Raw genomic sequence first — 24,262 nt, forward strand, 5'->3', positions numbered from 1 at the left:
CCTCCAGGTTTAGGGGGGCCAGTGGAAGGTCATGCAGCAATCACTAGGCCCTCCAGATAGCTGACTAAACTTGACATGAGGAGTCTGCTCCATGGGAAGATGCAGTGCCATTATCTCAATTGTTGGTCAAGGCCATCTTGAGGTTTTGCAATGGAATCCTGCATCCCTGGGCCTTCAGCACCCACACTACGAGGATTGTACAAGGAGGAGGGCAGTTTCCACAAGGGGTAAACTGGGTGGCAGCACTCGGAGAGGACCCGCAGGCGCCAAGGTCTGCATTGGGCGCTAGGTGCCTGGGATTATCCAGAAAAACCCCGCCCGCGCATGGGGAGGCGGGGCGGCCGGGCTGGGTCGCGCACTGCGCGTGCGCGCCTGAGAGCCGGAGGGATTTAACCGCCCCCTCCGCGCCGTCCGCCATCTGCTGCCGCCACCCCCGTGACTTCAGCTCCTCGCCCCTCCTTCCCGCGCGCTGCTGAGACCATGGCCGACCCTCGCGTGAGGCAGATCAAGATCAAGACCGGCGTGGTGAAGCGGTAAGGAGCCGGCGCCAGTTGTGTTTTGTGGTGTGGCGGCCGCGAGGTCCCGCCGCGGGCTGGGTTGTAGGCCTCACTCGGAGCCCCTCGCCTGGCGGGGACCGGGGCAGGCCCGAGCCCGAGGCCTTTCCTCCGCGGCTCCGCGGCCAGGCCGCTCAAGTTACCGCGGGGTCTGCGGGGTCTGGGGCGCCCGCGCCTCGGGAGGGGGAGGGGGAGGGTGCAGCCGGAGCTGCCGGGCGGGCCGGGCGTCGGGCGGGCCCAGCTGGTGCGCGCCGGGGTCTCTGGGCACACCCGACGGCTGGCCGGTGGCCTCCGGCTTCGCTGGCCTTTGGTGCACTCGAACCCCGGGCTGAGTTTAGCTGGGGGTGTGGGGCGGGGCCCACCGGTCTCCCGGCCTCCGGGGCCTCACCCTGAAGAGACGGCGGGGGAGCCCCGTGACAGCCTGGCTGGGCCAGTGGGACGCAGACTTGGAGAAGTGGGGCGTGAACTTTGCAGCACTCGGAAAACTAAGGAGGCCTCCCTGCTCTTCGGCCAGCTTTTCCGAAGCCCGTCCCGGAGGGCGGTGGGTTGGCTGGGGCTAATTTGCTTTAATTCATTCCTGACTGCTGGTAAGTACTGAAGTGATCATTAGAACTTTCTGATCCAAACCCAAGAAGATCAAACTGTGATGAAGCATTTCAAGATAAACAGCCTTCTCACCTAGCAGGTTCTGTTGCAGTAGAAATGTCAGATCCTAGCCATCTTCATTTCTGGTAACCCACTTGTTCTTCATATGATACTCTCATCAGGAAAGATAAACTGGAGGGAAAGTAAGTGTACATTAAGATATTGCCTCTAAGTTTTAAATACGATAGCACACTATACTTTCCCTGGAAGCTTTCCTATTGCTAAAGCTCTTCTGAAGGGAGAGTGCCATTTATTACATGTTCTGCAATATTCTACAGTGTAATGCCTCTTACCTTATTGGTGAAATAGAGTAGTGCTCACTTAATCCAGTTGTTTTGAGAAACACCTGTGTTGAATTCCGTACATTGTGGCAAGTAGCTATGGGTAGTAAATGCTATCCAATATACTGTGTAAACGTTTTTTCTCTATCCCCTCCTCACCCTTGAACTCGGGCATGATTGCTGTCCCTGAGCTTCTGTGCTCAAGGCTAGCTTTTTGCCACTTTGAGCCACAGGTCCACTTCTGGTTTCTGTTGGTTAATTGTAGATAAGAGGCTCATGGATTTTCCTGCCTGTGATGGCTTTGAACCATGATTCTCAGATCTCAGCCTCCTGAGTATCTAGGATTGATGATTTAATGAGTTAAAAAATCCAGCTTGCCTAAGGTCACACTGCAAGTTAGTACCAGAATAAAGACACAAGAGTTTCTGGTGTACATCTTTTTATTTTTATGATACTTTACCAAGGAATTGAATTTTGAAATAGAGAATTTGAGATACACAACTGAAAATTCATATAATCCACACCATCACCCAACCCACAGTTCTGTTCCTTCTACCTTCCACCCCCACTTACTCTGCTGAAGTCATACTAATCAATATATTGTATTTTTGGACTAAGTATCAGGATATAATGGAGAGAATACTTTAGACTGAAATCATGAGAAATGACTTGCAGTGGTGGTTTCCCACTAATTAAAGAACCTTGATATTTTTCATCCTATAATCTATACTATTTTGTAATACTTAGTTCAAGTAGTTACATGTGTATAATATGTATTCAAAGTGAGGGCGGGGAATTTGGCCTAGTCATAGAGTGCTTGCCTAGCATGCATGAAGACCCGTGTTCGATTCCTTGGTACCACATACATAGACAAAAGCTGGAAGTGGTACTGTGGCTCAAATAAGAGCTCTAGCCTTTAGAAAGCCCTAGAACAGTGTTCAGGCCCTGAGTTCATGCACCAGGACTGGCCCCCAAAAAGGAGGGGGGACACAAAATTGTGAACTAAGTTTTTAGACTTGCTGAAATTCTAAAAACTATGCAGAATGCTTGGAACTTGAGTTTTCAGTAGAACATTTTCAAACTTTAGATATACTCTATACTTGGACAGATTTCTTTTTATGACGCTAACTTACTGTAATCTCAAACTTTATACACAGGAAATGTGTATGATACTTTTTAAATAGCTTTTCTATTGACATTTTTTGTTGTACTATGAAAAAGATGCTTTTGTAAACCTATGCTTTTGTTTTAGCTGTTTATTACTCATAATACTTATGAGTCTTATTGTGCTTTTATGTTTGCTGCTTTCTTTCCTAGCTTGTTTGCACATATAGCACTCTCTACCACTTGAGCCGGGTCTCCAGCCTGGCTTTTAGTTGGTTATTTTGGAGATGGTGTCTCTTGGACTTTTCTTTCCAGGCTAGCTCTGAATTGTAGTCTTCCAAATCTCAGCCTCCTGATAGGATTGCAGGGCCTAGTCAGCTGCCCCCCCCCCCCAATAATTATTTTACTTGGCTCTTTCCATCATCTTAGTATCCTATTTTTTAAAACTTTTATCTCCTCTATTGGGGGTTGGGGAGGAATAAGTAAGTATTGCAGAATCCTAATTTGAGCAATGATACGAATTCATTGTATTTTTTGGTGAGTGTTTTAAATTAAATTTCTCCAAGTTCGATTTCAAAGCCTTGATTTCTGAACCTGTTCTGAACTTTTCAGGAGTCCATTTCCGTTTTTAGTTTTGCTAAAGGGAGTCTACTTATTAGTTTTTTAAAGCAGTAGTCTTAAAAACTTGTGTTCTCCATACCCTTTTTCTAACCATTTATTTCCTATAGCCCAGTTTGTCTTCAGAAGTCACAACTTTTATTGGAAAAAATGATTTAAAGTTATTTATTTTCCCTCAGAAAGTTCGAAGCCACTACTGTTCAGCTGGGTAGGTTGTACTAAAGATAGTGAATTATTGGAGTTTAGAATCCAATAAAATCTTCCAGGGCATTTAGGTGATTTTAGAGTTCCAAGTTGTATAATTTAGGAAGAAATCTGGAGACAAGTTGAATATTCAAAGACTATGGAACAGGTAGTAATTAGATACTGGATTTGGCGTCAGGGAGATGGAGTTGTGATGGCCAGTTTTCAGCATGGCAAAGGCAGTGTGTCTACTGGCAACACATATTGGAAAGGCAAGCAGAAGCAAGTTTCAGGGGCAGTCTGAGGCAGGAAAGTAGAAGCTTCAAAGAGGACTAATCCCAGAGAAACTTTGTAATCTTATATAGCAAAAAAAAAAACCCTTAATTTCTGAAGATGGATTTCAAGAAAATGAATCAGTAGGAACGAGTGTTTTTTTTGTGGTTGGTTTTTTTTTTTTTTTGCTATGACTTAAAAGATGAAAGTTGGACAGCAGTGATAATGAGATTTTCCTGGTGCTGAGTCTGACAGGAGACTCTTTAAATATGCTCACCTGGTAACAGGATTGGTTTTTCAGAGTCATTGGCTATGAAAGAAGAGTGATTTGAGCACTAGAGACTGGAGGGTAATGGTACCATTTCTTTAACCAGCAGCCTTTATGAACATGTGCGCATCCCCAATTAGGAAATTTGAAATTCAGAATGTTCTGAAGTCTAATATTTGAGTATTGGAATATTTTTGGATTAAGTATTAAGGGTAGGTTTGGATCAATGTGGCTGTTTTTCCTCCTTTTTCTTTGATTAGAGTCACAGCTAATTTGGCAGCCCTAGCAGAGAATTACCAAATACTCCAGTTTTCTTCTCCAGTACAGAACTGAAATTCCTATTTTTGTTTATTTTTATTATTTTAGTGACCAGTTGTCCTGTTGGCTTTGGAGCTTGGGGCTTTCCCACATTCAGTTTCCAAACTGAGATACTCTGTAAATAAGAATGACTAGTCACTTCTTTGTATCTAACATCCATTTTGACTGACCTATTTGTTTTTCTTTTTCTTTTTTTTTTTTTGCCAGTCCTGGGGCTTGTACTCAGGCTGAGCACTGTCCTTGGGCTTTGTCAAGGCTAGAGCTCTACCACTTGAGCCACAGCACCAATTCTGGCTTTTTCTATGTATGTGGTACTGAGGAATTGAACCCCGGTCTTCGTGCATGCTAGGCAAGTACTTAACCACTGGGCAAAACTCCCAGCCCCTGACCTATTATTTGGAGTACTACTTGTTGAGTTGCATATTGAACTTAATTTGCAACTTCAATGTGTGGTGTAATTATAATTCCTCTCCAAAGTAGCTTTCTTCTGTATTAACAGAGTTAGAAAAGACTTTTACTTAAAATAGAAAAAAAAAATGTATAACTGATGTTTCTTTAAAACTGATTTGATATTTTAGCTAAATGTCTTATTTTAGCTAAATACCACAGGTTTCCAAGTAGGGTTTGTGTTTTATAAAGTAAGTTTAGGGCCGGGAGTTTGGCCTAGTGGTTAAAGTGCCTGCCTAGCATGCACGAAGACCCAGGTTCAATTCCTTGGTACCACATACATAGAATAAAGCCGGAAGTGGTGCTGAGGCTCAAGTGGTAGAGCTCTAGCCTTGAGAAAGTCCAAGGACAGTGCTCAGGCCCTGAGCTCAAGCCCAGGACTGGCAAAAACTAAAAAATAAAAATAAAAAAATAAAGTAAGTTTATTAGTCACTAGACTTTGTGGTTATTCAAGAAATTCTGCAATAAAATAAAAAGCCGGTCTTTATCCAATTAACGTAAGGGTTTTTCAATAGTTTTAAATCCAACTTTCTTACAATCAACTTGCTAAGCTAACCCACTAGTGGGTGAATTAGTTATTTAAAATACTTTCTTAAATATCTTTATTACTATTTTAGATTGGTAATGGCTTAAAAATCTAATGTGAATGAAGAATTGGAAATAGCACTGACATTGGCCCGTAGTTTCCTTCTGATTAAATGAAAGTGACATCAGTAGATTAGAATGAGACTAGGACAATTCACACTGCAATTGTGTTAGTTTAACTTTAACAATCTTTTAACACTCTTGTTTAAATGTAGCTGACATACCATAATTACAAATCTACAAGCCTTGATTATAGAATTTTACATCCTGAACCTGTGGGAAAATTGTATTGATTTTTTTTTTGTAATAAAAGCAAGCCATTTCCAAACTAGAGCATCTTCCTATGTTTATACCTATATATTTGTTTATATTATACCTATACATGTGGTATATAACTATGGTTTATGTTGTATACACAATGTAGGAAAATAGGAATTAAAAGCAACATAAATCTGTTATTAGTTCAATATGTATTATATTGACATAAAGTTTTTAAAAAGGGAAAAATGCAAATAATACATATACTTAATCAAACATAATCTCCTACCCCCATCTCCCCCAATATTAGCTGTTTTTACGCTCCTTGTATTTGAAGTAATACCATCCTTATTTTATTCATGCCTAATACAGCTACTCAGGAGGCAAAGACCTAGAGGATCACTGTTTGAGGCCAAGCTCAGGTGAAGTTAATAAAATTCCATTTCAACAAAAAAAGCTATGCATACTCTCCCTCCCCCTGTGGTCCTAGTCATGAAAGAGATGTAAGCAGGTAGATGGAGATTCAGTATGACCAGGACAAAAATGTGAGATATTGTTACAAAAATAATTGAAGCTTGAGTTCAAACTTTAATACCACAAAAAAGAAAGAAAGAGAAGGTGGGAGGGTAGATGGATGGATAGATGTGTTGATAGAACTATGATGGATAAAATCTAGGAGAGGTTAAGGACTTCGTCTTGTAAATTATTCCTGTAAGATTTATTTTCTTTCTTTCCCTTTTGTACCATATTCCTTTAATTTTATAGCAAAATAAGTTCAGCCAGAATGGCCAACTTCTTACCTTGGAATGTAGCTCTAGTAATTTCTGTAATGTATCCAGTTCTCCCAAGTGGTGGTCAGAGGCAGTGTCAAAGTGAACTGCAAGTGTTCATCTCCTTACTATAATCTGCAGCTTCTTGGAAAGTACAGACTATAAGGAACTAGACCACTGGCAACATGCCAGATTGGAAAGAGGAAAACCAAAAGTCTATGACAAGTTGAATGTGTCTGTGTGTTTGTGCTCCCAAACACATACTCTGTGTGTTTGCATTACATTTGCTGTTTGGTAGGCAATTTTGTAAAGCTGTAGTAAATAAAGCTGAAAAATATTGCCAAAAATGGCCAATGCTAAAAATGGCCCAAGATTCTTAGACCATAAATGCTTAGATATGTGATCTATTTCAGACTTCTGTTTCTAGTAATAAATTTACAGAACATACTGTTACGATGAACATTATGTGATTATGTGCCCAAATAGTACTGATTTTTTTCTTGTCATAGATCCAAAGATGGCTTATTATCTGGGTGCAGTGGCTAACACCTGTAATCCTAGCTACTCAGGAGCTTGAGATCTAAGGATGGAGGTTCAAAGCCAGCCTCCATTTAACTTCTAGAAAATGGGAAGTGGGGCTTGGCTCAAGGGTAGAGATGAAGAGCTCAGGGACAGCTCCCTGGCCAAGTTTAAGCCCCAGGACCCACAAAATAAATAAATAAGCAATCTTTGTTTTTATTTATTTAGCAGCCTCACTCACAATCTATGTTTTAATGTCTTTGAATTACCTTGTAGGAAGTTGAAACATAATAAATATTTAATGAAAGCTATTTGCAGTAAAATCAATGGGAAAAGTTTCCTTTATAAAGTTTTTTTTTTTTTTATTTTGCCTTGGGGACTGAACTCAGAGCCTGTGCAGTGTCCTTGGGCTTTCCTGAAGGCTAGAGTTCTACCACTTGAGCCACAGCACCACTTCCCACTTCTCTGTGTATGTGGTACTGAGGAATTGAACTTGGGTCTTAGTGTATGGTAGGCAAGCACTCTACCACTAGGTCAAACTTCTGGCTCTTATAAAGATTTTAAGCGTGTTCTAAGTTGAGAGCCACTGAATCAGTTACTGTAACACCACACAATAGTTGTTAGTTACTTATTATTGCAGTGTGGGTTAAATAGATGGCATCCTGGCTTCACTTAGGTATTCTACACACAGCTCTAGGTTATACAACCTTTAAGTCCCATATTTTCTTAGTTTCAAAATGGGGTTATAATGGTACCTTTCTTACATTGTTAGGACAATTAAGATAATCATGCAAAACACAGCCCAAATGCCTGGCATGTAACAAATGTTTAATATATTACTAAATGTCAGAATTGTCATTTGTTTCAGTGTATTTGTGCTACTGTAACAAAATTCCTGAGGCTATTTATAAATAATAGAAAATTATTAGAGGCAATAGAAGTCTTAAGATTGGGTGCCAACGGGTTAAGAAAAAAAAAAAGGCTGAATGGTATGTTAAGCTCAGAAAATCAAAGTCACAATAAAGGGGCCCTCAAGAAACTAATCAAGCTTCCTTAAACACCTTTTAATATACCTGTTAAATTGGAGATTCGGGTGTCATTCAGGCTCAATGTCTATGTGCCGCTAATCATATGATTGAGATATTTATCAAAAGGAACTCCAGGAAACACAAGCTTTCTTCTTTGTTTTTGTTTTCTTTCTATTGTATTTGTTCATTTATGTCTTTGGGAGGGTAAGAGGGGGACACAGGAGGGACAGAGGATGGAAATACTCATGAGATTCAAGTGTCAACTTGAACTTTGGAGGGAAGCAAATATTCATACTATAAAAGCAGCATTATTTTCATGAGGCTATAGAAACAATGTGGTTAGAAAAATTAAGGATAAATGGTTACTGATCTGAAACTTTGATTTACTTAACCCCCATCCTCCATCTCCATCTCTCTATATCTCTATTTGTCTCAGTTCTTAGGAACACACATGGGTTCTAGTACATGCTAGAGGAGTACTCTACTACTGAGCCTTTGGTGTTTTATTGCTGGTTCTGGAGCTTGAACTCAGAGCTTGAGTGCTATCCCTGAGCTGCTTTTGCTCAAGGGTAGCTCTCTACACTTCAGTGAGTCACAGCTCCACTTCAACTTTGTTGGTAGTTAATTTGAAATAATTTCAGACTTTCCCATCCTGGCTGGTTTTGAACTGTAACCATCAGGTTATCTTAGCTTCGTGAATAGCTAGGATTACAGATGTGAGTCACCAGTGCCAACAACCTTTGGTGTTATGAGACAGTTTTGCTATTTGGGTTTGGCAGGTCTTAAACTTTGTTGCCCAGATGAGTCAAACCTGTATTGTAATAAAATTTTTTTACTTGTCTTTAAGATAAAATGGTACTCTAGAGATAATATTTTCAGTATCTTGTTTTAGAAAATTCTGCAGTGTTTGTCTTTGTGTATAGTTTCACAAATGAGCATATATATCTATAAAGTAAAATCCTACAAGCTCAATATATATATATATATATATCCATACAGTATAGAGAGATACTGATAAATTGCCCTTCAAAGAGTTCTAAGTATAATCCTACAAATAATTTAATATAGCAATTTGTTAACATACTGTTCAGTGGCCTTTTAGTTTAAAAATGAATTGAGAAATAAAGCATTATAATTAAATGCCTAACTACCCTAGCTATTCTGGAGGGAGAGGTAGAAGGATTGCCATTGAAGGTTAGCCTATTTAAAAAATACAAGGTATTTGAAAAACAAGAAGTTCAATGAGTGGGATAATGGTTTGAGTGGCAGAAATCCTACTTCATACATGATAGTACTGAAATTTTTTTGAAAAACTGGCTTTATTATGGTAATCAAGTTTACAAATTATTGTCATAATCAAAAACAATCACAAACAATGTAAATTTATTTTTAAGTAATTTATTTTTAAATAATCTTAAGGACTACATAAATCTTGTTTTTTAGGCTTTTATGAGCTGTGATCCTTCTATTCAGGCTTCTGCAGTTGGTATCAGTGTGTACCATCTTGCCCAGCCATTGGTTCAGATGGAGTATCACAAATGCAACCCTCTTTCCCAACAGGACTATGATGACTGAAACTGATTAAAGAATCAAGCCAGGATGCTGACCAAAGCTTAGATCTTGAAATTAAATTCAGTAAACTTTGACTGTAAGGAACTTTTTGATTCTTACTATTTGAAAAGTACTAAACTTCAGAGTATAATTTGTTTGGTTTGTGTTTTTAAGATTCTGAGGGTCAAATGTAGGACTTTACAACTAAGCCACATCCCTGGTTTTCAAATAAGTTTGTGAAATACAAAGATTAACCATTAGTTAACCAGGTTAACTTAGTTTAGCATTGATAATCTTACTGAAAGTTTGTCATGAATTGCTTTAGCTTTTGGAGAAATTTTGTAGCTTATTTTTCATACTATTAAAAATTAGAATGTAAGGTAGAAATGATACGTACTATAGGCCCAGCTACTCAAGAGGTTGAGGCAAGAAGATTGCTCAAGCCCAAGAGTTTAAGACCAGCCTGGCCAACATAGTGAGACTATCTTAAAAAGAACAAACCAGGCAAGTTGATGCATATCTATAATTCCACCTATTTGGGGAGATAGAGATTGGGAGGACTGCAGTTCTAAGCCAGTAAGGGAAAGTAAGAGTCCATGTCAACCAATAAGCTGTGCATTTATGGTGTGTAATATCTATGCAGAGGTGTCTGTGAGAGGATTGTGTATCTCTGAGAGCTAGTTATGGGCAAACGTGAGACCTTAGCTGAAACATTTTTTTAAAAAAAGGACTAAGATCAGGCCCAAGGTAGAGTACCTGTCTAGCAACCATAAAGCTCAGAGGTCAAACCTTAGTATTGCCAAAACCCAAGTAAAATTATAAGATAAAAAACAGATTAGGTGCCAGGCGCCTATGCCTCATGCCTGTAATCCTAGCTACTCGGGAGGCTGAGAGATCTGAGGATTGCAGTTCAAAGCCAGCCTGGACATGAAAATCCATGCGACTCATCTCCAGGTTACCACCTGAAAACCAGAAGTGGTGTTGTGGCTCAAGTGATAGAGCACTAGGTTTGAGCTAAAGAGCTCAGGCCCAGAGTTCAAGCCTCATGATCAAAACGAAACAGATTAGGCATTTAAGTATTTTGAACAATGTATATCACTTCTAGATATGGTCTTAAAAAGATAAAGCATTTCAAATACAAATTTAATTTTAAAGAATTTAAAAGTCTTAAATATATTTAAAGCATTAAACATATTTGCTAAAACATTAAACTTAATGCTTTAAACACTATCTCTAGCCAAATAGGATAAGAAGCAATAGAATAAACTTCAAAAGGCCAATAGCACCTTGCTAGCACATTGCTAATAAGGACTAATAGGTACTTAAAGTGATGGAAGTGATTCAGACAACAGCATATTAACCCCCTACTGTGCCCTGTTTTAAGCTGCTAATAGACATTAGCCTTTTAAAGAACTAGCACTTTTATATTCTTTTCTAAGCTTTTGATATAGTAATGAACTACTATAATTTTCTATATATGATTTTTTTTTTTTTTTGCCAGTCCTGGGCTTGAGCTCAGGGCCTGAGCACTGTCCTTGGACTTTCTCAAGGCTAGCACTCTACCACTTGAGCCTCAGCACCACTTCCGGCCTTTTGCTATGTATGTGGGGTACCAAGGAATCAAACCTGGGTCTTCGTGCATGCTAGGCAAGCACTTTAACCACTAGGCCAAACTCCCGGCCCTATATGATTCTTATAGTCTCATAATTTTCTAGAATACTTGGGAGGAGTGCTGTTGAAGTTTAGATTCCTTAAGATTTTTTAATATATTTAGAAATAAGTTTATATTTTAATGTGACTGACTTTTGTAATTTTTTGTTAGTGATATTTGTTACAGTGTTACCAACTTAAAGGTGTAACTTAAAAATTTTTTTGTCAATTTTTTCAAAAAATTAAGTACTATCATGTATGAAATAGTATTTTTTGTTTGTTTTGTGCAGGTTCATTAAGGGCCAGGGCACTGTCCTTGAACTTCTGTGCACAAGGCTGGTGCTCTACCACTGCAGCCACAATTCCACTTTGGGCATTTTGGTGGTGAGTTGGAGAAAAAAGTCTCACAGACTGTCCTGCTTGGGCTGCATTTGAACTTGAGATCCTCGGATCTCAATCACCTGCATATAGTTAGGCAGGATTACAGATGTGAGATAGATTTGGCCTATATGTATGAGGACATGTACTCTTGGGTCTTTTTTCTTTTTGTTTTTTTGTTTTTCCTCTGGCATGTAGTCTTTTGAGTAGGATCAAGTGCACAACATTATATCACTCAGTCTTGTTTCCCGGAGGTTTCTGTAAAGCCAAAAAATTTTTTTTATATTTTAGTTTCGAAATCTCCAATTTAATACCATTGATTGGCTAAAGTTTTACTGAGAAATAATGGAAACACTTCTTGAATGAGAAGTTTGAGATATTTCTAAAGGCTGCAATGCCTGTTAGGAGCCAAACAGATGAAAATAGTTCCCTCTTTATATGAAGACTACCATTGGAATAGGGGTGACCGGTAAACTCGACTATAGATAAATCCTTCCCTTCCCCAGTAACAAGCATGTGAAAACTCATCTGTCCTACAGTTTTAAGTGGCTACCACAGCTTGTGAAATTCCCACCCCCACCCTTTTTTTTCTTTGCCAAGGAAAAAGTATTTTCCAGTTCACCAAGTAAAAGTTTTTGTGGGAAAAGATGGACTGAGAGGTACCAGTTCTCATTTCACATGACTAATACCACTGTCAATCTGGGTTGTGATGATTTTTTGTTAGTTTGTTTTGCCAGTCCTGGGCTTGGGCTTAGGGCCTAAGCACTGTCCTTGGGTTTTCTCCAGGCTAGAGCTGTACCACTTGAGCCACGGTACCACTTCTGGCTTTTTTCTGTGTATGTGGTATCAAGGAATTGAACCTGGGTCTTCATGTTATGCAAGCACTATACCACTAGGCCAAACTCCCAGCCCTGTGATGAATTTTTATAAGCCTGAGGATTTCTTCCTGAGATTATTTCAACACATGTTACTTAACATGTACTGTGTATATGAGGCACAATGCTGTATGTTCAGTGGTTTTTGTTTTTTGGGGTTTTTTATGGTAGTACTGGAATTTGAATGCAGGGCCTTGTACTATTCTAGGCAAGTATGCTACCTCTTGAGCCACACCTCTAGGCTTCACAGTGGTAAACATTGCTTGAGTTTAGATTCATTGTGAAAATTCAGACTAGTGTTTCCCTTATTTTACAGTTAAAATTATGAAATTAGTGATATTTCTTAGTGTTACCAACTATTTTTATAAACAAGATAATATTTTAAATTTCAAATAAATATTACAGCATTTCTTTGAATTTATAAATAAATGAAGTCCTGTTTTGAAACCACTGAGTGATGAAAAAAATACTGAAGAGTAAGTTTCTTAATACCTTTACAGTTGACTTTCTGTGACTTATTCTGTGACAAGAGATAGGCAAAAGAGTTGGAGGGAGATGACACGTGTAAAATAAACCACAAGTTGGATAGAAAAAAAGCTCTGTGCCTCAGGCAGTACTTCTTCTGCAATTCTTCTACTCACTGATAACTATATTTCTTTTGAGTGAAGAAACATAATCTTACTCAGTCTCTTAGACCCTGGGATCTTAGCTTAAATTTAAGTTACTCAATAAATCACTTCTTCAAATAGACTAATCATCAGATATTAGAATATACAACCTGAATTCTACCTGTAGCCTGAGCTTTAGGCAGAATTTAACCAAGGGTCAAATTCCAATTCATGCCAATTTTCCTACATTTTATTATTGGTCTTAGTAAATGTATCAACTTTTGAATCTAAAATATTCTGTCAGAGCTTTACTAAATATACAGTTTCCTCCAAGTAGAATATTCTGACTTTGTTCTGAATAATGCCTGCCTTTGATTTTTTGGGTTCTTCTTAGCCACTAATTTTTGTTTTCCCTAGCTAATGGAAGGTACTCTTCTGATGTGCCTCATGCAACATCAATTCTTGCCTGCCTGCCTGCCTGCATTGTACCTTCTCTCTCCTTATTGCTGCCTTGTAGTATCTAGAGCTGACCCTTATATGGAAAGTTCAAATTGTGTGGAGTTCATCCTTTTTGTGCCCTTTCTCCCTCCCTCCCCCTGTTTCTCTAACCTCTTTTTCAGTTTCTTCTCAATGGTATTGTCATAACTAGGTCATTTTTTTTTAATCTTGAGAAAATCTCTATTCCACATTCCTTTTTTTAAATTGTATTTTATTGTCAGGATAATGGATAGAAGAGTTACAGTTACATTCCTCAGGTGATGAATACATTACTTCTCCAACCTTGATACCCCTTTCCAAATTCCTTCTAAGATGCCATACATATCCAGAGAATTATTTGTATTTACAGTTCCTACAGTTGTACCTTTCAGTTACTTCTTATTCTGCTAAAGTGTACTTCTTAGCCCCACAGTAATACAAAGATGACTTATACTTTGAAAATCTTGAGTCTTGATCTTGGTTTACAAACAGAAGTTGACAGAATTGCCCTCCCCCAGATTGTCTACTTTTTTTTTTTTTTTTTTTTTGGCTTTGGTGCTTGAACTTGGCTAGGCCAGAGTGCTATTCTTAAACTCTTGTGCTCAAGGCTAGTTCTCCACCACTCTGAGCCACAGCACCACTTTACATTTTCTGGTAGTTAATTGGTGATAAGAATCTCACAGACTTTGTGCCCAGACTGGTTTTGAAGCATGATTTTCAGATCTCAGCCTCCTGAGTTGCTAGGATTATAGGTGTGAGCCACCAGCACCAGGCTTACCCTATGCTTTTTTTTAGCTGTGGTAATGCTTTCATTCTGCCTCTTTTTTTATTTGTTTTTTGTTTTAGGAGTTACCTTGCCAGTTCCAGGACTTAAATTGGAGAAAGTGGCTCACACTCTCTCACTTGGCCTGCTTGTAGCTGATGCTGAAACCACACATTCATCTGAGCTAATTAGAGAGACATAAGAATGTTTTTGAAAGACTCAATCTTTTTAAACATTTTTAGTGTGAGGATGGATCTCAGAATTCCAGGAAAAGCACAGTGTTTGCCTTGAGCAGGCACTTTCTGAATGGTAATGTCATTGTCACCGGTGACCGGAAGAGTACAAGGAGGAAGGAGAAGTAGTACTTTAATCCCATTAATAAAGCACACTGAAGTGGCACAGTCTAACTGTAACAAGAGGGTAGTGAAGTGGCGTTTTCTTGTTTTACTTTGAAGCTCATAGATGTACCTTCTTTTTCTTGGCACCCTTGGTAAGAAGTGGAGATTTTTTTTGTTACTAATATTCAGTTGTATGCTTGGGAAACTTGTTTAGTATATATGTCTAAATTAAAACAGCAGCATACTAGTGCCTTTCAGTAGCAGGGACTTACCATAGCACAGTGTAGAAGAAATTATCATTTGCCTGTATGGCAATTACTTAACTTTTATTTTTATCAGCTTTTATGGCAAAATTTGTGTACAAGGAGTAAAAAGTTTGCAGTGCCAGAAGTTTGGCCTAGTGGTAGAGTGCTTGTCTAGCATACACAAAGAACCCGGGTTCAATTCCTTGGTACCACATACATAGAAAAGTCAGAAGTGGTGAGGTGGCTCAAGTGATAGAGTGCTAGTCTTGAGGAAAGCCCAAGGACAGTGCTTAGGCCCTGAGTTTAAGCCCCAGGACTGGTCTATGACTCCTACTCTGTCTTGTAATAGTTTCAGAGTTTGAAGTCTGATATTGAAGTCTATGATCCATTTTTGAGTTAATGTTTGTGCATGATGACAAACTGGGATCCATTTGTAGTTTTTCTGCATGTGGCAGCCCAGTTTTCCCAGCACCAGTAGTTGAAGAGGCTTTGTTTTTTTTTACTGTATACCTTTAGCTCTTTTGTCAAATATCAGGTGGCTGTACTTACGTGGATTCATTTCTGCATCTTCTGATCCATTGATCTTCAGGTCTGTTTTGTGCCAGTATCTTTGTTTTTATTAATATGACTCTATAATAGAGTTTGAAATCTGATATTGTGATACCACTTGCATTGCTTTTTTTTTTTTTTTTTTTTTTTGCCAGTCCTGGGCTTGAGCTCAGGGCCTGAGCACTGTCCTTGGACTTTCTCAAGGCTAGAGCTCTACCACTTGAGCCTCAGCACCATTTCTGGCTTTTTTCTATGTATGTGGTACCGAGGAATCGAACCCGGGTCTTCATGCATGCTAGGCAAGCACTTTAACCACTAGGCCAAACTCCTGGCCCTGCATTGCTTTTTTTGCCTAGAATTGCTTTGGTTATTCTAGGTCTTCTATTCCATATGAATTTGGATTGTGTCCTCTTATTTCAGTAAAAAAAAATCCTTGGGATTTTGATGGGGTTTGCATTGAAGTTATAGATGAGTTTTGGCAGTATAGCCATTTTCACAATGTTGATTCTTCTTATCCATGAGAATGGAGTAAACTAGCCAAAGATATCTGGCCTCATTTATAAATCAGCAACATTTTTCAAAATACAATAAGAAATATTAACACAGCGTCTTAATAGATGCACATGTATAAGATTGAATCAGTTTAATGAACTCGTCATAATTTTACTACTCATGATAGACTCTGGTATTTCAAATTCCTTTTTATTCTATGAAACAGTGCTGATTGCAACTCACTGAGTGTATTCCACAAGTCATAGATCACAACCCTGACTAATTAGTTGAAATTAGCATATTGTAAGTACTCCTATGGAAGTAGCTGGTGACTTGATTCTGTGGTCAAACTGGCCACTTTAGTAAACAGAATCCAGTCAATGGGAGCTAATGACCAGGGAAAGAGAATTGCCAAAAGTTTCTGACTACCTGTTATATATTTGTTTTATATTCACTGTGTTGAATAAATAGCCTTTTTTATTAGGGAAACAGGCCCAAAGCATAAGTAACTCATTAAAGGTATATAGATTACAAAAATAAGAAGTAGTATTTGAATCTATACAGTGTTTGAACTCCAATTCCTACACATTTGCATCTGTTCATTGTGTCTCCCAAGTAATATTCCAACATACATGTTAAACTTAGAAGGGAATTTAGTTGTCTTCAAAATTTTATAGTGGAAAATAACAATATAAAGCCCCATTAAATGTGAGTTGAGACAGGCATAAACATTGACAAACAGTTAAATAGTGATAGATTATATTGGCTTTCCAGAGAACTTAAGTCTTGAGGTAGAGGTAATATCCTTTAGGCTGAGATATATGGGGTTTCCTTGTTGGTAAGGTAAATGAAATGTTCAGAGGCTTTACTATTGCACCAGAGCAGATAATACTGTAATTAGAACTGTTAAATTGATGAAACACCAGACTGGGATGAATTATATTGTGAATTATAAAGAAACATGAGATTTTACAGCAACTTTTGAGACCTGGAAGAGGAAAGATACATCAGTGAAGTGAAGAGTTATTGATAGTTAAATGTAAAATGGTAGATTTATTGATCTGAAAAAAATTGTTAAGCTTTTTAAAGCCAGTTTTAGAATATTTTACTGAAAATTTTCAGTTTATTTTGATTAATTCTTTTGTTAATGAAGGAGTTTAAAATGTTCCTTTTCTCCTGTCCTTCCTTCCTCCTTTTTTCCCTCCCTCCTTCCCTTTCCCTTTTTCCCTTGATTCTGCAAAGAAAGGAAATCACCTAGCTCAACTGCCTCATTTTTATGAACTCTAGAATTCCAGAAACAAAATGGTTACATAGCAAATGATTACCCATGATTACATAACAAGACAGTCAAGAGAACTAGAGCCTGACATTCCATTCGTGTAAGTTTAGTTGGCCTGAATAGGAATTTTAGTAAGTGACTTTTTTAAATAAACTGATACATAGAATACTATATAGAATATAAGTACTATATTCTCTAACAATGTCATCTTAAAATAATCCCATTGCTAATATTTGTGATGCACTTTTTACCAAAGATAGATGTAAAAACATCACTGGAAATTAGCTGATTTTCATGTTTTGGTGCGGAATTGGCACTTGTTTTTAAACTCAGCCTCGGTCTATAAGTCTGGGATTGGATATCTAAAATAAAGACTTCAGAAATGCTTTGGAGTACAATGATGTTCCATATTTTTGTCTTAAGCGTCTTACAAATGGCTACAACTATTGTTTTCAGAATAGGAAAATGATCCAATTATAAACTCAGCCACATTCACACAAACACACACACTCATCCATTCGGTTGGCTTGCTTTTAAGAGGACCCAGGCTGACCTGGAGCTTCCAGTTCTTCTTGGCACAGCTTTCTGAATACTATAGCTTGTGCCAGTATACCTGACTTCAGATTTTTAGAAAACTTTTGGTATGTTCTCATGTATTCCCAAAAGTCCTAGATTCAGAAGCTAACTCTGTGCCTAACTAATTATCCATCCATCCATCTTAATCTATTCTTTTTGTTTTTTTTGCCAGTGCTGGCCTTATGCTCAGGGCCTGAGCACTGTCCTTAGACTTTCTCAAGGATAGAGCTCTACCACTTGAGCCTCAGCACCACTTGCAGCTTTTTGCTATGTATGTGTACCAAGGAGTTGAACCCGGGTCTTTGCATGTTAGGCAAGCATTCTACCACTAGGCCAAACTCCCGGCCCCCCATCTTATCTATTCCATCTAGATAATCTGTCTATGTCTTGGTTTAAGCAGGCACAATATAAATTCTAATGTTTCAGTTAAAATTGTCCATATGGCTTTAATGCTATTCATCAGAATGACTATTGAGACATTATTTGGGCTTTTTCCCCACTTCTTAGTTTTAACAAGAATTTATTTTAATACAGCAGGGTTTGAAGTAGGGAAATTTTTGTAAAATGAGAAATTGAAGCAGTTTCTGTTCAGGAAATGGGTATTAACGATTCTGAAATACTATTTGTTCAAAGCATAATTTAGGTTTTGTATTACTAGATCTGTATTAATATCAGCAAGCAGCTGTTAGCATCATAGTTAGAGAGGAAGTTACTTTAAGAGAATTGAATTCTGCTTGATGACTTGGCAGGCTTTCTGGATGAACTGATATGAGCTCTGTCTTAGCTATATCTTAAGTTGTAGAGATGAGTAGGGAGGGATAGGGAAGATGGGTATTTCTTCTTGACAAAACAAATGAGATTTAAAAACATCCATAGCACACCAAGCGTTCATGTCTCTAATCCTAGCTAGTTGGGAAATATATTGGGAGAATCAAGATGAAGCCAGCCTAGGCAAAAAGCATATGAGACCATTTTAATCAGTGTCTAGGCACAGTAGTGCATGCCAGTCATCCCAGCTATATGCAGCTAAGATTATGAGGATAAATAACCAGGCCCAAAAGAGTTCAAAAGCCCCATCTCAAAAGAGAAACCTAGCATGGTAATTTGTCTGACATCCAGCTTTGGCAGGAAGTGAATTAGGAGATCACAATTCAGGCTGGCCCAGGCAAAAATGGGTACCTTATCCCAGGAAGAACCAGAGCAAAAAGCATGACCCTAAATAGAATATTTGCCTAATTAGTAGAAAGCCTCGAGTTCAAACCTTAGTACCACTCCCCCCACCAAAAATTATATATATATATATATATACATATATATGCATATATGTATACATATATATATGCATACACACGTGTGTATGTGTATAAAACGTGGCCAGAGTATAGAAAGCATAGAGTATATAATGTAGTCACTCAGAGTTTTTAATGTCCTGAGAAGTTTTGAGTTGTTTCTGGTTATTTGTGTAAAGCTAGATGCTTCTAGTGACAGCTTGGTGGCTGCATTGAGGTGAAGAGTGGTTGCTTTCTAGTTGCTTCATGATTTTTTTTCTCCCACCAGAATTTTTAGCATCAACAGAAAAACTAATGATCTATAATGAAAATGATTACTAGTGACCTATCAATATTTATTTCAGATAAACTCGTATTTCTTCATGGTGAATATAATTGAAGTAGGTACTGTTTGTTTTTTTTACACAAACCTGTGTATAGCATAGGGTATATAAAACATCTCCTCTAGATAGGTGTGTGTGTACGCATGCATGCTCACACAGATCAGTACTGGAGTTTGAACTCAGGACCTTGGCACTGTCCTTGAGTTTTTTTTTTGTATTTTTTGTTTTTTTTGCCAGTCCTGGGCCTTTAACTGATGGCCTGGGCACTGTCCTTGGGCTTTCTCAAGGCTAGAGCTCTACCACTTGAGCCACAGCACCATTCCTGGCTTTTTTCTATGTATGTGATGCCAAGGAATTGAACCTGTGTCGTCATGCATGCTAGGCAAGCACTCTACGGCTAGGCTAAACTCCCAGCCCCTCCTTAAGCTTTCTTTTGCTCAAGACATATCTCTACCTCTGGTTTTATTTTTCCTTTTCTTTTTTTTTTTTTTTTTTTTTTTTGGTGGGTCATAGTCTTGAACTAGGCCTGGGTGGTGTCCCTGAACTCTTCAGCTCAAGGCTACTAACCTACCTTTGAGCTAAGCCCCACTTCCCGTTTTCTAGAGGTTAATTGGAGATGAGTCTCGGGTCCTTTTGTGCCAGGCTGGCATTGACCCTGGATCCTCAGATCTCAGCCTCCTGAGTAGCTAGGCTACCTCTGGCTTTTTGGTGGTTAATTGGAAATAAGAATTTCTCAGATGATCCAGATGATCCTGCTCTTGCTGGCTTCAAACCCCAGTCCTTAGATATCAGCTTCCTAAGTAGTTGGGTGGCTCACTCCTGCAACCCTATTCCCAGCTTATTCTCCTTTTTCTCTTTGCCAGTCCTGGGGCTTGAACTTGGGGCCAGAGCACTGTCCTTGGGCTTTCTCAAATGGTAGAGCTCTACCACTTAAGCCACAGCACCACTTCCAGCTTTTTCTAAGTACGGAGGTATGTGGTACAGAGGAATCAAACCTGGGTCTTCCTGCATGCTTGGCAAGCATTCTACCACTAGGCCACACCCCGGTCCCCTATTCTCCTTGATATACCAATAGCTAACAGCTATTTAGGATGCATGAGAAGTGCATATTAAATAATGGAAATATGAACACTAAATTCATAATTACATGAAGGAAAGATTAACCCAAATGAATTTGAACGTGCATTTAATTTTTAATAAGATAGAACTAGAAAATGTTAATATGAGTAAAGTGAATATCTAATTTTCAATAGAATGGTTAATGTTAACAGTTTAGGGAATTCAATTTAGTTGTAAATATGGACTGAAAGTTAGCTATTAAATCATACCAATGATACAGTTGGCATTGTGTTGAGTTGGGGATGTTCTGCAGCATGCCACAGGTGTTCTGGGATGGGAAGGAAAGACTGATGCCCTTGAGGAGAAAATGGACCTTGTTCTGCTGGTATTCTACCTCTTAAAATATGCCTCCACCCCATCTTTTGGTTATTTGGGCCCAGGCTGGGCTTTGAACCATGATTCACCAAACCTCAAGTCTACTGAGTTGCTAGGGTTACAGGCTTTAGCCACTGGTGCCTAGCTGAGAAAAATTTTTTCAATCTAGAGAAAATCAGAAACAGGAACCTTGTTACAAACCTGTAATAAATATCTGGAGATGTAGTTGTAAAAATGGTTTTAGCGTTGTTCCAGATTGCTGGTTGGGAAAACAGTCATGCTTGTTCTTTTGGAAAAAGAATAATTTACTTGGTCAGTAATACTTATCCAGAAATTTTAATCAGTATCACTCATGGGGAATAACAAAACGGTAAGACAAAGGGACTGTGTTGGAAATGAACTTTTCAACTTAGCGGGGAGGAAAGAAGGGTAGACAAAGTGGGAAAAAATGAAGGAGGAGACAACAATGTTCAACAAGAAATGTACTCATTACCTTACTTTATGTAACTAACATCTCTACATCACCTTTACAGTAAATTTTTTTAAAAACCGAAAAAGAAAAGGAACAACTAAAAATAAAAATTAACTGTTTCTATGTTACTATTAAAATAATTCGTTTTTAAAATTTTTTAATTTATATTTTGTCAGTCCTAGGGCTTGAACTGAGGACCTGGATGTTGTCCCTGAGCCTCTCTACTTAAGGCTAGAGCTCTACTATTTGAAACACAGCATCACTTTCTGCTTTTTCTGTGTATGTGGTACCAACGAATCAAACTCAGGGCTTCATGCATGTTAGGCAAGCACTCTACCCCTTGACCATGTTTCCAGCCTCAAGATAATTCATTTAAATTTTTTTTATTTAAAGATTAACATTGATTTTTTTACATCATATTTCAAATGACATGTTTAATAAGTATTCAGGAAAAGAATCTATATACAATCACTGGCACTTAGATTTTAGAATATAATTAAAATTAGGTTTAGGGTTTATATGTTAGATACATATTAATCTATGTAATAAAACTATGTCTAGAGAGTCATAAATTTTTATGTCTATGTAGTTGTTTATATTTCCAATACTATGTCCATAGCATTGGGTATGCAAATACTGAGTTCTCTTTTATAGTGTTTGGATCTAATGGCCACATATTAAGGATACTATGTGCCTTTTGTTCCTTTGTGACTTATCTTATTCAACATGATTTGCTCTAGATTCATCCACTTCCCTGCGAATGCCATTATTTTATCTTGTCTGTTGGCTATGTAGAATTCCATTGTGTATATATATGTACCACATTTTTTGTACCCATTCATCTATAGTAGGGCATCTGGGTTGCTTCCGTTACTTAGCTATTGTGAATACTACAGAGATGAACGCGGCTGAGTAGGTGTCCTTATCATGCTCAGGGTAGATACCCAGGAATGGTATGACAGGATCATAGGGAAGGTCTATTTTCAGTTCTTTTTTTTTTTTTTTTTTGCATTTATTTTTTGCTAAATTTATTCTCGTGCCATAAGTTTTTGTTTATTCAGTTTCTTTGAGGATACCTTTTTCTTCTGTGCAACTTCCTCTTCTGGTTTAGGAACAATTTGCTCCTTTTCAGTAAGGATCATCTCAATGTGGCACAGGTAGCTCATGTATGGGTTAATCCTACCATGGGCTCTGTAAGTTCAGCAGCGCATCTTGGGTGCTTTGTTCACCTGGATGTGTTCAATGACCAGGGAGTCTACATCTAAACCCTTCAGTTCAGCATTACTCTCTGCATTCTTAAGCATGTGGAGCAGAAACTCAGCACTCTTTTTGGGCCACCGACCCTGTGTCCAACCCCACTGTTTGGCCTGGGCATACCTGCCAACTCTACCATTGTAACTGAGAAATGGCATACATTGCTTTAATGCTAGTCTTTCAGATACTTTGTAGCTTTCTGGATATGCATACCTTTGATGGCCTGGGCTGCTTCTCTGGTGTTCTTAAAGTGAACATGAAGATTTGAGCCTCTTGACTTGCATGATTTTGTGGGGTTTTCTGGGTCTAGAGAGTAGCGAACCATTTTCACAGGTCACTCCCACATATAAAACGCCTCCCTGGGCGAGGAATCATAGTCACAGTGGTTCTGTTTCCAGACGCCTTGGTGTTGGCGACCCCGAGGTTAGGATGGCGGAGATGATAGGTGGATTGAGCACTGGGAGTGCGACCTATTTTCAGTTCTTTAAGTAACTTACACACTGCTTTACAAAGTGGCTGAACTTGCTTACAGTCCCACCAGCACTGCAGTAGGGTTCATTTTTCTCCACAACCCCGCCAGCATCTGTCATTGGCTTGAGTTCAGAATCTTGGCCATTCCACTTGGGGTAAGGTGGTATCTTATAGTTGTTATTTGCATTTTCTTTATGACCATGAATGTTGAGCATTTTCTCATATGCTTTTCTGCCATTTTAACCTTGTTTTGATAAGTCTCCCTTCAGTTCCCTTGTCCATTTAGTGATTGGTTTGTTGGGTTTGGGGGCGGGGGATTAGTTTGAGTTCCCTATAGATACTGGGTATTAAGCATTTGTCTGATGTATTATTGGTAAATATCCTTTCCCCGTTGGTTAGCTGTCTTTCTACTTTAGTAGCTATGCTTTTATCTGTGCGGAACCTTATTTTTAGGTAGTCCCACTTAACAAGTCTCTCTCCAATCTGTTGTGATCCTGGGATTCCATCCAGGAATTTTTTGCCTGTGCCTGCCTATGAGTTCCAGTGTCTCCAACTCTATCCTGTAGCAGTTTCACGGTTTCCAGACAGACATTGAGGTCTTTGATCCATCTTGTCTTTTTTTTTTTTTTGCCAGTCCTGGGCTTGAGCTCAGGGCTTGAGCACTGTCCTTGGACTTTCTCAAGGCTAGAGTTCTACCACTTGAGCCTCAGCACCACTTCCGGCTTTTTTCTATATGTGGTACCGAGGAATCGAACCCGGGTCTTAATGCATGCTAGGCAAGCACTTTAACCACTAGGCCAAACTCCTAGCCCTCTTTGATTCATTTTGAATTGATGCTTATGCATGGCAAAAGGCTAGGGTCAATTTTCAGTTTTCTGCATGTGGCTGCCCAGTTTTGACAGCACCAATCATTGAATAGGCTGTGTTTGTTCCACTGTATATCTTTGGCTTCTTTGTCAAATACAAGTTGACTATAGGTATGTGGTGCTATTTCTGGCTCTTCTGTTCCATTGATCTTCTGGTCTTCTATGCCAATACCATTCTGTGTTACTATGGCTCTATAGTAGAGTTTGAATTCTGGTATTGTAATACCACCTGCATTGCTCTTTTTGCCTAGAATTGTTTTGGGTATTCTAGGTCTTGTTCCATATGAACCTTTGGGTTATATCTTGTATTTCAGTGAAGAATGTCTTTGGGGATTTTAATGGGGATTGCATTGAATTTGCATATCAATTTTGGCAGTATAGCCATTTTCACTATATTGGTTCTCCCTACTCATGAGCATGGAATGTCCTTCCATTTCCTGGTATCCTCTTTAATTTCTTTTGTTAGGATTTTATGAAATAATTCATTTTTGAAGTCTTATCCACGTAAAATCTATGATAAG

General features: G+C 38.6%; 1 protein-coding gene across 1 annotated transcript in view; it reads left to right on the top strand.

Moving 5' to 3' along the window:
- Positions 1-376: 376 nt before the first annotated feature.
- Positions 377-24,262, top strand: part of Tbca (tubulin folding cofactor A) — a 54,824-nt gene continuing 30,938 nt past the window's right edge. Inside the window, exon 1 of the mRNA XM_090331720.1 lies at positions 377-533. Within this exon, the coding sequence (XP_090187846.1) occupies positions 481-533 (53 nt within the window). The 5' untranslated portion in view covers positions 377-480. The remainder of the gene's footprint in view (positions 534-24,262) is intronic.

The sequence above is a fragment of the Megascapheus bottae genome, chromosome 4 (assembly GCF_031878675.1).
Source record: "Megascapheus bottae isolate mThoBot1 chromosome 4, mThoBot2.hap1, whole genome shotgun sequence".
Taxonomy (NCBI): domain Eukaryota; kingdom Metazoa; phylum Chordata; class Mammalia; order Rodentia; family Geomyidae; genus Megascapheus; species Megascapheus bottae.